A 13,798-nucleotide genomic window follows, 5' to 3' on the forward strand; every position below is an offset into this window, starting at 1 on the left:
TCTCAATGTTTTGTTATAAAGTTGCATAAGTATTTCAATTAGTTTGGTAAGTTATACTTTGACAGGCTTGAAACGAGGTGAAATAGTCGTGTTCCCGAGCACTATTGGTGTGAACTCTCAGCGATACAATTGAAGTCTTCATCCCGTTGGGGAGTGGGGGAGGGGGAGAATCCCACATGTCAGGGACCGGTGTGTTCGACGAAAAATTTGAATTCAACCCGTGAAGAAGACTAATCTGGACATGGTTGAAGCTTTCTTTGACCCCTAAAACATGCCATTTTTCATGCCCGATTAAATCTAGACCACCGACACAGTATGACGGCGCGTTTTGTTTCTTAATGTTCAACCATAAACGCATAAACGAGACCTTGATGGTTGAAATTATTGGCATTTCAAGACACCCTAAGTGAGACCAAATTCCGTTCACTCCTCTAGGCGAGACGAAGAGCAACCCCGTCCCTTCCATATGGGAGTCCTCCCGAGGTTCTTTAGCTGTCGACTTTGAAATAATTCAATTGTCCCGCTTCCAAACCAGTTCGAGGTCCGTAATTGTACGGTTGCAGGATTATAAAGTGGTTAATTGCCTAAATAATTCGTGCCTCGGAAGATGGTGTTATAAAGATTCAAAGCAATAAAAAAAAAATTGTTACATTTTTTCGGCACTGTCAACAAACTTCCGTCTTATTTGCTAATGGGACGGATTTTTTGTTGACAGTGCTGAAGAAAAATGTAACTACATTGTTTATTTTTACCGGAAAAGGGCAGTTTTGCTTGGTAAAAATCAATTATGAAAGATAATTCTTTGAAAAGCGTCATTTATTCAAGCGGACGCTTTTGAACTACCTTCAAACATGGTGACGTGGGTTTGCAAACTTTTGTCATTTTGGGTAAACTAAAGATCTTAAGAAAACAAACATGAGATGTAAAGTAAATCTGTTTTTTAATAAGAATAAAGTTGTCAGTTCGTACACATTCCTCAGAATCTTACGCCCACTGTTAATAAATTTAAATATGCTCGTTTCTTTAGATCTAAGGCTTAAGAATTAAGTCCTGCATCGGAAACAAGTTCAGTTTTCGTTGGTCGTCATTATTCTTGTCAGCTCTTGACGGTGTTTCGGTAATGTGAGGAGAAATGACAACTAAATCAATCAACAAGACAGGTGCAAGACAGGTGTGCAAACGAGAGGAAGTTCTCTTACGGACAGCAACACGTATTGCTGTTCGCTAATATATCAAAGCTTCTATAGCTTATAGCTGCATGATACATCATAGCTTCAAGCTTCGAACTTTTACACCTTCCGTGGTCATTAAGTTATGAAGGAAACACTTTCTGTCGAGCTTTCCGCGAGAAGCGAGGCTTTAGTTTGGACTGAAACAGTTTTGTTAGCTATTATTAATGTTGTAGCTCTCTTTGGCAATCTTCTCACTTGTTACGCCGTTTACAGAAACCAGAGGCTTCGCACGCTTCCCAACATGTTTGTAGTAGCACTTGGTGTAAGCGATATTCTAATGTCGACCTGCTGTATGCCTTTTTCAATTGCAACTCTGTTCCACGGTCAGTGGTTATTTGGTGAGAGGTTTTGTCGATTTCAGGGTTATGAGTCACTGACATTTGGACTGGTCTCTCTTCATACTATGGGAATAATTGCAGTTAGTCGATATGTCTGCGTTGTGAAACCAGCAAAGTACATGGTGTTGTTCCAAAAACGAAGAAGTCTGATATACATTGCTTTTGTTTGGTGCGCGGCTTTCCTTGGAACTTTACCTCCATTTTTCTTCCATAACGGCGGATTTAAATTTCAGCCGGGAAAAGCAATGTGTTTGTACTCATTTGAAAGTAACATTCCTTACACGGGCTTTATTGAGTGCGTTTATATCGCAGCACCTTTAATAATTATCACAATTTGCTACGCCAAAGTGTTTTGTACAGTGTCACGTTCAAATCGCGTCTTCTCGCACGAAAATAACCTCCAACAGCTCAGAGCGAACGTGGAAGAAGCAAAAGTGACCAAGACTTTAGCAGCTGTAATGGTCGGCTTTATATTTTGTTGGCTTCCTATTTCTATCATGAATAACATTGACGCCGCGCGCGGGGAACACACTTTGCCGCGACAGGCGTACTTCACATACGGGCTCTTAGTTCACGTGAGTAGCAGTATCAACCCCCTCATATATGCTGCCACGAATAAGCAGTTCCGACGAGAGTACAAGGATACTTTGGGTACGATTGTTAGCTTACGATGCAACAACAACGACAACAGCTAAACATGACACAGCATTTGGCGGAAAGTTACCGTTGTGGCCACTTTTTGTCTCGTGCATCTTTAATTGAGATAGTGGAAGTGAACTTTTGAACTTAGAAAACTCTCTGTACACTCATTTTTTTTTACTGATTATTTCACGGACAGCCGTTCAAAGAACGAAGAACGACAGTTGGCATCTGATTGAGGATTTCGCATAAGCCGTCCACGCTGTCAGAGTTTAACGTAATTTATTATATAAACTGCAGTGGTATAACGAGTGGTAGCAAATCGATAAATGATGTCTACACCTTTGACTTTTGTGTGATATCATTTTTGACCAATCAGCTAGAAGAGTTTGCCATGTTTCAATGCTCATTGAGCCAAAGTTTATCGATATTAAGTCGAAACATCTTCGGATCTTCCTCGGCAATCTTCGGAAAATTTCGAATAATGTTCGGAATCATTCGTACGATCTTCGGACAACATTTTTAAAATCTTCGAAAACCTTCGGAGATCTTCGGACAATCGTCAAAAACATCGTAATTACAGTGGAACACCGCTTTACGGACACCCGCTTAATACGGACACCCCGCTATTACGGACAATTTCGTTGGTCCCGACCTCATACATTTTCTCTTAAATTAACCCGCTTTATACGGACACTTGTTAATACAGACAACGGACACTTTTCCGTGTCCCGAGTGACGAACTGTCATACATTGTCAACCCAACTTTACGGACACTGTTTATCTGTGTACTGTCAATTAATTTTTCATTGTCGCGATTATTTGCCAACTTCAACATGGTCAAATAATGACAGAATTGGACGGGTTAAAACGATTTTACTACAAACAAGAGCTAAACAGCTTGATTTCCAAGAGTTTTGTCGAATCTTCAGTCCGCCTGGTTGTGTGGCAAGCTAAAAGCTTCCGTGCAAAGTAAAGTTATCGACCTTTTGAAACGATTACGGTCAGATCTTCAGTTACAAAGGAACATTTATGGAAAACGTTCTGTTGTTGTCGACATGCGTTTTATTCCTTGTATATAAATATAGTAAAGCTGCGAGATTTTCAAATAATTCCACTGGTGAGTTTATTAAAGTTAAGTTCGAGTGTCTAACTCGATCGTAAGTTGTTCGTAAAAAACTATTAATCTTAGTCGAAGAGTTCGCAGTTTGCACTTGTTTCATTTACAGTACAATTAAACTACGTTTTGTTACCGTCTTTGTGTCGATAAAACACGTATCAGTGACTTTTTCTGAGACCCCGCTAAATACGGACACCCCGTTAAAACGGACAATTTGGCTTGTCCCTTTGGTACATTGTTTTGGTGTCCGTATTAACGGGGTTCCACTGCCAGTAGTAAGTTTATATAATAAACAGAATAATACATGAATAATACATAATAAACAGAATAATACATGGCTGCTTGGATATATGAAATTTATCTTCTCGTGTTCAAAACCGATATCTCACTCGTGAGCTAGCGATTTGAACACTCGAAGATAAATTTCATATCTCCGCGCAACCACATATTATCCTCTATATATCAAACAAAAGAGACAGTGTTTCATCGGGATATCCAAACACCGAGAAGGGAGTTGAGATTGGATAGCGGATGAAACTCTGTCTCGTGTGTTTGATATATCTTCTCAATCGAAACAAAAACTACTGAGTAAACGGAAAAATAAAATCGTAAAAAATCTAGGCTAATTAAGAACGGGTATCAAAACCAATTTCACGGTTTTGATTTTCTTTGTATAAAAACTGTTATCTCCTTTTGCTGTGTTTTCTTCGGAGTAGTCTGGCGGCATTTTCGCGGAAGCAGAATACAGGTTACAAGCCCTGGGTTTATACAACTTCATATGAGTTTTTGGGTGGGCTTATAAGTGAAGCGGCTTATATCCGGAAGGGCTAATTATAAGCGGAATAAAAAAAAACCGTACCGAAACGGGCCACGGGAGTGTTGATCGAAATGCGTTTTTTAGTTAAAAACGCACAATAAAGCAACACTTAGCCCTTTTTAGTACTCTCATACGGCAGGGGGGGGGGGGGGGAGGGGGCTCATAATGGGATATATTTTTTGATTCCAGGTAGATGGGCCTATAACTGGGGGGGCTTATAAGCGTGATTCAGATTGCGTACAAAACAATCGACGCGCACCGCGTGTAAAAAAGGAAATCTATTAGAATAAAAACAGGTACAACTAGTGAACATGTGTCTACTTAAGTTAATTTAGAAGGTCTTGTGAAGCAATGACGGAAAAGAGATCTTGATTTAAGTGTTTTTTGCATAGTGTACATAAAAAGTCCCGGAAGCCTGAATGTTAATATCATGATTTAAAATCATATTTATTTAATTGAGAAGATATATGGTTTGTGTAGTATAGGATTTATTAAGCGACGTTATGTTTAGTTTACGGTTGTAAACAAGCCCGACGCAACTTCACAAGAGTTGATAAGAGTACATAAATGATTCAGTGAATTTCAGGACGAATTAAATTGTTAAAGCTCTTTGGAATTTGAAATTTCTAAATGTTAAATGTTCCAGCGATTAGCAGGACTGAGGGGGTTATCTTAAGATTTGTTTGAGGTTTAAGTGTCAGCCTTTTAAATTAGCGTTTTGATTCGATTTGGTTACATGTAAGAATTATTGCTTACTCTTGAGGAATCACTGATTTACGCGATTTTGAGTTAAGTAATTTCCCAACATCAAAGCGAACTCTGCACTGAATCGAGTTTCTTGTCTTCAGTTCGAGGTGGCATTTCTGGGCCGAAAATAATGTGCTCCGGTGTCCCCTCCCCTCCGTCGAGAATTGGTTCATGCGGCGGTGGATTCCTAATACCTGAAAGAGAAAAATACAATTCAGTTCAAGCTTTTTAAAAGGAACCTCTGCTCTTGAGGCAAGTTGACGTTGAGTTGTTTGAAATAATGCATAAACTCCAAATTGTACCGAACAAGGGAGAAATAGCATTTAGTTACAAACATAAACGGAAAAGATTATGACTTTTAAATTTCCCGCGCGGCGCCATTTTGGAATTTATGACGTCAGTGTGTTGCCCAATTATTGTTTCACACAAAAGAACCTCTGGTTCCTGTCAATAGCGGCAACGCACTGACGTTATAAAATTCAAAATGGCGGAGCGCGGGAAATTTAAAAACACAAAAATTGACAAATCAAAGACCCAGTATTCAAATGAAAAGACGAATTCGCGTCTTTTAACAACCAAAACGGATTTAGACTGTGGTAAACTTATTATTTTGACAAGAACTGTTTTACAGCCGAAGTTCCCTTTAAAATTTATCATGATCACGGTTGCCACAGAAACTAGTGTGTAAAATTCTGCCACCATTCGCTTTAAGTAGAATTCTTATAGAATACTAATGCAACTGCTGCAATCTGATTGGCTGAGCTACTGTACACTATCAATCAGAGCCATTAGCATAACCCAGCGGCTAAATATTGACAAAACGGGCAATCTGAATGGCTAAACAGGTGCCGTCTATCGATCAACAGACGGCTCTCAGAGCGCTCAGTTTTTCACTGAATTTTGAAACCTTAAAATCAATTTGAGCGATATTCTGTGTTTAATAGATCAGCCACAGGGTTTAATGCTAAAAAAATTAGACGGCTCTCGTTGTTTATAGAAACATCGAGCTTGCCGTCTTATTGTTATTTCAAAGTGTGCAGTCTCGAGAAGCTGTAGGTTGACTTCCATCCTAAGGTTATATTTTCCTTTAGATGATCAAAGATAATGTTTTTACGAGTCCAGTTACCTATAGGCCTTTCTCGATTTTGCTAGCATTTTTTTCGGCATTTTTTGGGAAAACGAGCATTTTCTTTTCGTTTTTTCTTGAAAAAGAATTGCTAGCATTTTCTGTCATTTTTCATGACTGTGATCCAGATTTCAGCACTCAGAACTCAGAAGGATAAATAATCCTAAAGTTTCACAGTTTTGATTACTTTATTTGATTGTTTTCTGCCTGTTTCGACTGTTTGTGCCTTGTGTGACTTGTGTACTTGTGTTGTGTTACTTGCGTGTGTGTTTTTTTAATTTTTTTTTAAAAAAAATTTAATAATTTTTTTTATTTCTTATTTTTATAAACAAACAATTATTAAGTATCACCTGTTGTTGATATGAGCATATAATGTAAGAGTTCGTACGTTTTGTTTGAAATAAAACAAAGCATTCTTTGGAATTCAAGTAACATTTTTTAAAGAAATCGGGCATTATTTTAGCATTTTTTGGCTTTATGCGAGAATTTCTAGTACGCATTAAATGCCAGTTTTACTAGCATAATCGAGAAAGGCCTAGTTGCCTACCACTAATTTCAGAACAGTTTTGACCAAAAATCTTCCTAAATTCCCGTGACATAACTCTATTAATTAGGGACTAAGTTTTACGAACCAAGATGTCTTGCTATGAAAGCCCAAATGGCTTGTCTGTTTAGCCTCACTGCAGTCGATTGATCAAGTTTGCTACCCAGTGATGTCCAACGTAACATGTAGGGCGGTAAAACAGATGGAATATCACACTGATCCATGTGCTTTGTCCACCTGGGGAAGAGAAACACATTAAGCTAAATATTTCACGAAAAAACTAAGTTAGTTTTTGCAGTTTAATATCTGATGAAGAAAAATATAAAAAAAATCACTACGTCAGAGCTGATATTAACCTTTCAGAATTTTTTTTGACATTATAAATAAGAAAATTACCATGCTTATTTTTAGTAAAAAAAGAAAAAAAAAACTTTACATGAAAGTATCCTTTGCGACAGAAGTACTGCTGAAAATATTAAGAAGGGTAAGTCTAAGGGCACGTTTTTATATGCACAATTTTGGAATGAGAATGACCAGAATGTGAAATGCGCGCGTTTTTCTCTAGTCTCCCTCGCAGCCGTTTTTTAGTGTCGTCACGCAACGGTCTGGGGAGGAGCGTTGCGTGACGACACTAAAAACCGGCTGCGAGGGAGTATTCCACATTTCTTTTCCGAAACGGAAAGAACGCAATCTCGTCTATAGGACATAATAAACAGAATGTTGCGAATGAAATCCAAGATGGTGGACAGCATAGCCCGTGAACTGAAGAATGTGTTTTCTCTCCTTTGCGAATAGCATTGCCAAAACATTCGGCAAATCTATTACAGTCATCATACTTTCTTCCTCCTCTTTTTGAGTAGAAAAGGTGCTGCGATAATGGCTGCCATGTTTGTTACGCAATGTTTACTCGTGCCAGGACCCGCGCATATCAGATCGACTACATGGGCGTTTTTTAATGCAGGCATTCCGATATTATTGCTAGCATTCTGTACCAACCATTCTTATTCCAAAATTGTGGGTAAAAGAACGCGCCCTAAGAGAGGAGTTGTTGTCCAAGTTAGCCATCAGTTCGTTTGAAAACAGTTTTTCCTCGAAGTTAATTAGCTAAGCTTGTACAACTGATACGTAATTACTGAGACAATAATAGAACAGTTTTCAGTTGAGCGTCGTAAAACCAAAACCAAAGTAATTACTCTGACCAATCACAAGGGAAACAATCAAAACTCGAAGTAGTTACATGTAATCGTCACTGAGCGCGTGAAAACGTGCGCGAATAAACTTACAAATGGTCTTGGTTTCTCTTCTAATTGGCTCAGAAAGTGGCGCGATATTTTTAGCCAATCAATGAGCGTAGTAATGCAAAACCAGCGTAAAAGCAAATTACTTTCGACACTCGAGTGAAAACCGCTCTAATACAGCAAAACAATATTTTAATTACCTTATTGCTATAATTGGGCGTGTGTCTGCAAAACAGTAAATTCAAAAACGTAATGGTGACTTCTCATATTATTTCAAGGAATAAATAAAGAAATAAACCCAGAAGGAATGAAGAAAGAAAAAAATCAGAGAGGAACACAAAGGGATAGAAGAAAAAGAGGAAATGTGACTCATGTTTTACAAACGTGGTTCACGAAAATTTCGCTCTTTTGCACCAAGTACGATTAAGACATTGTTTCACAGTCAACTCTCTCTAAAACGGACAGTGTCCGGACCGGCTCCAACTGTCCGTTTTAGCGAGGTGTCCGTCTTAAAGGGAGTTCAGTTACAGTAAAATGACAGAAAAATGGCAGGGAAGGGACCAACACTAAGTGTTCGTCTCAAAGAGGTGTCCGTCTTATAGAGGTGTCCGTTAAGAGAGAGTCGACTGTATGACCAAAAGTTAACCAAGAGGGCAAATTCAAGGCGAAAAAAGACTGATATTCCATTTAATTTTTATATTTTCCTATTTAGAGTTTGATTTTTGAAAAATCATTGTAAGTGAGTTGCAAAAAGGTGATATAGGCACGAACTATGTTCAGTTCAAAAAAGGAAAATTGGCTTGAAGAAACAAACTAACAAACAGAAGAAAGAATTACGAATGAAATAACAATGCTGTACCTGGTTTTTTATTTATAAGTTCTTTCAGAGGGTCCATGTTTTCTTTCCATCGGTGAAAAGCTTGTGTGTTAACGAAAAGTAATGGCTGATCAAGCTCATAATTAAAAATATCTTCTCCTACTGGAAGCATCCATACATCTAGAGCTACACCGCATCTAAAAAGCATAACACAAACAGCGTTACATGTAGATAAACCATTTCTGTAACTAAAGACAAGTATATGTACGAGTCTAATTTTCAAATTTATAGGTCGATATCGCTGCTAAAGTTAAGTTTTCGTAAGAATATTGTTATATACCACTTATTTAACAAGTTTAAGGTCTGTACTGTAAGATACAGTGTAGGGACCAAGCGATTTCGCCTTGTCCATATATGGCCAAAAAGCGAAACACGCGGGTCATTTGGGACAAAAGCTTGGTCTGTATTCGTCAGTACGGGCAGAGAAAACAAGATTAATACAGCGTTAAGACTCGGATATTTCGATAAAACCTTTTTTCAGTGAATATGAAAAACATTTTGATACGAAATCTTTCATAAGAATATATACTACTTATTTATCGAGTTCAAGGTCTGTACTGTAAAGCACTGGCCAAACGGTAACGCAAGTGGACGCAAGTAGTCGCGGGTTCAACTTGTATACAGATTTGCGTTGGTTGGCCAAACGGACACGCAAGTTTAGCCGCAAGTGCACGCAAGTTTGGAAAAAGTCATTTTAAATGTTACGAATTGCAATTCAGTATTTGAAGTAAAGTGCAAAACATCGCGGCTTAACTTGCGATGGGTGGCCAAACGGTGAGAAAATTGCGTTAACGTAGTGCAAAATTTGATCTCAACCAAAGTGAGAGCAAGTCAACGCAAGTGCATGCACACAAGTACTGGCGAACTGGAGACGCAAGTGGACGCAAGTTTTCATAGAGCAGTTTTCAATTGAGTGTCGTAAAATTAAACCAAAGTAATTGCTCTGGCCAATCACAAAGGACACAGACAATCCAGTCAGCCAATCAAAACTCGAAGCAAATACATGTAACCGGCACAAAGCGCGGGAAAACTTGCGCGAGCGAGTCACGGTTGGTTTTGGTTTGAGTTCTGAATGGCTGAGGATGTGGCGCGAGATTTTTAAGCCAATCACTGAGCGTAATGCAAAACCAAAGCAAACGCAATTTACTCTCGACACTCAAGTAAAAGCCGCTCTATGTGGTTTCGCCCCTGGTGTCGCCGTACAAATGGACAGCGCTTCATATTTTCAGTATTTTTCCCAGATAAAAACGCTCTGTACGCCATTCCTGGTTATGTGTCAAATGAGTTACCTAAATCGCTTGTCCTTTGCTAAGGCCACAAGAGTTGTCGCTCCTCCAAACGAATGACCCACAATCGCTACCTTGTTTAAGTCTAACCTTCCCTTAAAAACGAATACCACAGAATTTTGAAAGCAAATAAAAATTCAACTATAAAACATTACAATAACTTAATAAATCAAATATTTAGTAACAAAATATTCAAATTGTAAAGTACCTTAAGCTGTTGCAAAATAGAGTTTTCCTTTAACAAATTTCTAGGATAATCTCCTGTTTGAATCTTTTCAAGAATGTTGTGAGCATTTATACATTCATTTGCTCTTTTATGAACCTGTGAACAATGAGAAAATCAAAGTTTGCACCAAACACACATGCAAAAAACACAAATACAAGAAAGACACATTAGACATGTAATTACGGATCAATTCAATGCATGCATCAACAAGACTGCAAACAACAGCCATTCATCCAACAATCAGGAGCTCCCAACAAGAAAACGTTACAATAGGTTTTGGAACACCGTTTTTACGTTACAAATTATTGTCCTTTTTGTTTGATTTAAAAACTTATTTTTACTTTAAACGCTAAGAAATTAAAGTGTATTGATATGCTAGCTTAACTTTCAATCTTCATAAAATTACTTAAGGGAACGAAATATTATTACCCGAATTTACGAGCCGCTGTAGTGTTGCCTTCTCGAAAATCGAAGCTGGCCTTTTTCGTACCCAAAACAACATTTTTCTCTCATCAAAAACAACAGGCATTACTTTCCCCACCTCCCGAAAGATTGAGCTAAAGAAATCTTCAGCTTTTCATCACACTTTACTGAAACCAAAAATCGTAGGCGATTAAAGGTCTTCCAAACAGATATTCATCGAAATGGTCTATTGGGTGCCCCTGAACAATTAATGGCCACCTAAAATTTACCTATGTTTGACCAAATCTCAACTACATTTTTGTATGGTCAGAATTGTTCTTTGAAGAAAAAATAAGTATTTACCTATTGATAAAAAAAAATCAGCAAACTGTTGTCCTAATTTTTTACTGAAATACATTTTTCTTTTGCTTCCAAGTTAATTTCTTTTCCAAACAACAAATAACACTTACTAACCTGACCATTTCTAAATTCAAACTCATTATAACTTGGTTTAAGCCTGTGATATTGGATCCATTCTTCTTGCATCTCTTCAGCTCCTTCTTTTTCTTTTAAAATATAAGTGGCTGATGCAGACTCATCTCTGGAAATAGAGAAACGAAACAATAGTAACATACATATGGTAAAGCAATTTTTCTTTACAAGAATCTAAAGTCAATAATTTTGTTTCTTGGTGTAAAACTACCCCCTTGATACCAGTAAGGGTATTTCATAAACAAATTTTTACACTTTCAAATCATGATTCCCATTTGGTACATGTTCAAAGTAGGGTGTAAATAAACAGGAACTAATTTAGTGTAAAGAATTGAAATGATTGACATTCAAGAATTTCTTATTATTGGCTGGCCAGTATCATTTATCGGTTACAATTAAAATAATGAGACTATTTTCAACTGGTACCTCTAAGGGGTAGAAAAGTTAACTTGTGCCACCCTTCCCTAGAAAATAGATTTTGGGGCTTTCAATCTTTTCTCCAAAAAATAAATCCCAATCAGCATCCTATCACTTAATATATATAAAAGCATTCCCCCCTCCCCATCCCCTCCCCTGGGCAGCTTACAGTATGCTATAATTTAATGTTCAACTTTATCTACCCCCCCCCCTTCCCCCCCCATGGGATGCTAGTTCATTGCAATGCTACCCCCCCCCCCCCTGCCAGCATTTATAGAGCTGGCTAGAGAGAGGCATTGTAGGTGTGAGCAAAGTGACTCTTGTCTAAGAACACACAGCATGATCCCAGCCTGGGCTCACACCAGGGTTGTTGATCTGGTGTCCAGTGCAAAAACCATCAGGCTAACAGGCCTCCTTCTAATTTACCTTTACATGTGTATTATTGTATCTAAAATACTCATTCTCAGCTAGTGTGCGTAATTTAGCACTTGCGAAGCTAACTGACATGAAGGTCATTATATAATTTATACCTGTGCTCCACACATGCCACTAAACATCCTTGGGAGGCCAGCTCACAGCAGAAGGTGCTGTAAAGTAATCTGTTGCCACCCAGGCCATGTGAAAATACTACACAAGGTAACGACTGACCCTCCGCATTATCATTGTCAGGTTTATAAAGAGGTGCATTGTACACTGCAGGAATACGCAAACTACCTGCAATCATAATAGTACACACAATGCAAAAGAAGAGTTAAATTAAATGAGGTCTGCCTTTTTGGATCAGCTAACAGAACTAAAAATTTTCATAGTCAATTTATTTGCCTGAGTCCTGGTTAAGGTACCATATTAATAAAGTACATATGTGACTATTAATATACAGCGTTTTGATGTGGGTTTCATTGAGTGATTGTACAATATAAATGTAGGTATTAAATACCAATTGAGCTGTGCACTAGCAGAGCATGTGTGCCACAGCTAACTTACTTTTGTCTTTGGGTGACTTGTATAACTTTTCTATCATGGAGCTTCTAAGAAATGGGCACCCAACATTTTTTTTTTCAAAAGAGCCTTGGAGCACTCTTTTATTAATTAATCTAAGAGCACAGCTTTGATTTAAGTGGTTTAAGGTTAAAGTAAGTGGTACACAAGTGGGAAGGATGAGAGTTGGTTTTGTCTTTTGCATGTTTGTGATAGATTAGAAAGACTTCTGACTGTCAGTCTGGGCTGGGAAAGGTCTTGTATTTAGTTTTTTTTTTTTTTTTTCATACAATGGAATGAAAACAAAACATTTTATGTATACAAAGGGGGGCCAAAGGGGGCAGGAACTCAGGAATAAAGGGGGCAGTCAAAAGCAGAACTGGGAGTAAAAGGTAAGCCAAGCAGGAGTTTAACTCTACCCCTGCCCCTGCAATGCCCCCCCCCCCTCCCCCGCCCCTTTCCCCCACTCTAGCTCCTACCACTATACAAAATGAACAGAGGGATACAGCCTTAGAAAACCTAAAAGCATCATGGGGATACAGCCTAAAAACATCCTGGGAACCATATATCAGAGGGCTGTTCCTGAATAAGGTGGACTTCAAATGGTATGTCTTATCCGTTTGTAAATAAGGAGTACAGTTGACTCTCTCTTAACGGACACCTCTATAAGACGGACACCTCTTGAAGACGAACACTTAGTGTTGGTCCCGTCCCTGCCATTTTTCTGTCATTTTACTGTAACTTAACTCCCTATATAAGGCGGACACCTCTCTAAAACGGACTGTCCATTTTAGTCGACAGTTGAATTCGGTCCCGACAGTGTCCGTTTTAGAGAGAGTTGACTGTATCCCATAATATTTCCCCTATAAACTTGGAGGTTTGGCCCGAGAGGCGATAGTATAAAAGACCATACCCACCAACAGTCCAATAAAAAAGTCTCCCAAGAAGCCACACTGGAAGTTTCATAAAGCGTACGAGCCCTGTCGTGTATTCTTGACGAGGAATCCAAAAACACGTTTTTGTTTCATCTAATACAGCGGCTGTCTTCTCCGTTGGGTAAAAGAAGCGAATAAAGCTACCGGCATCTGAGGTGACACCGGCGGAATCATCTTTGGCGCACATAAAATCCGTGCATCCTACAGCAAACGGACCCGTACAGTCTTCAAATTTTGTCTGCACTCTCCAAAATGAGAACCACGATGACATTTTTCTTCTAAGCATGAAATCGCAAGAGCGATTTAAACATAAACTTGCCTTTTCGTACACAATCAGTTACGCAACGATTCGCCGATGTAACTTTCTGCAAGGCGCTCGCGTTT

General features: G+C 38.5%; 2 protein-coding genes across 2 annotated transcripts; one reads left to right on the top strand and one right to left on the bottom strand.

Annotated features, from left to right (window-relative positions):
* The first annotated feature begins 1,314 nt into the window (after positions 1 to 1,314).
* On the top strand, positions 1,315 to 2,427 carry LOC144664774 (melatonin receptor type 1B-B-like). The gene has a single exon (XM_078525983.1). The coding sequence runs from the start codon at positions 1,315 to 1,317 to the stop codon at positions 2,263 to 2,265; it is 951 nt and encodes a 316-aa protein (XP_078382109.1). The 3' UTR covers positions 2,266 to 2,427.
* A 1,902-nt stretch (positions 2,428 to 4,329) lies between these two features.
* LOC144664732 (platelet-activating factor acetylhydrolase 2, cytoplasmic-like) lies at positions 4,330 to 13,776 on the bottom strand. Its single transcript, XM_078525936.1, has 9 exons — positions 13,397 to 13,776; positions 12,032 to 12,215; positions 11,067 to 11,193; positions 10,173 to 10,286; positions 9,968 to 10,059; positions 8,661 to 8,815; positions 8,002 to 8,026; positions 6,652 to 6,800; positions 4,330 to 5,087 (listed from the first exon to the last, which is right to left on the bottom strand). The coding sequence occupies exons 1-9, from the start codon at positions 13,698 to 13,700 to the stop codon at positions 4,954 to 4,956; spliced, it is 1,284 nt and encodes a 427-aa protein (XP_078382062.1). The 5' UTR covers positions 13,701 to 13,776; the 3' UTR covers positions 4,330 to 4,953.
* Positions 13,777 to 13,798: the final 22 nt, after the last annotated feature.

This window comes from Oculina patagonica, chromosome 9 (assembly GCF_052425735.1).
Source record: "Oculina patagonica isolate OP01 chromosome 9, crgOcupat, whole genome shotgun sequence".
Lineage (NCBI taxonomy): Eukaryota > Metazoa > Cnidaria > Anthozoa > Scleractinia > Oculinidae > Oculina > Oculina patagonica.

Excerpts from the sequence above, each read along its gene's own strand:
- LOC144664774 (XM_078525983.1), top strand. The coding sequence starts at position 1,315 with ATGAAGGAAACACTTTCTGTCGAGCTTTCCGCGAGAAGCGAGGCTTTA.
- LOC144664732 (XM_078525936.1), bottom strand. The coding sequence starts at position 13,700 with ATGCTTAGAAGAAAAATGTCATCGTGGTTCTCATTTTGGAGAGTGCAG. Across the intron at positions 12,216-13,396 it reads ACTTTTTTATTGGACTGTTG|GTAGTTTGCGTATTCCTGCA; the intron begins GTGGGTATGGTC and ends TTATGATTGCAG. Across the intron at positions 6,801-8,001 it reads CGCCCAATTATAGCAATAAG|GTGGACAAAGCACATGGATC; the intron begins GTAATTAAAATA and ends TCTCTTCCCCAG.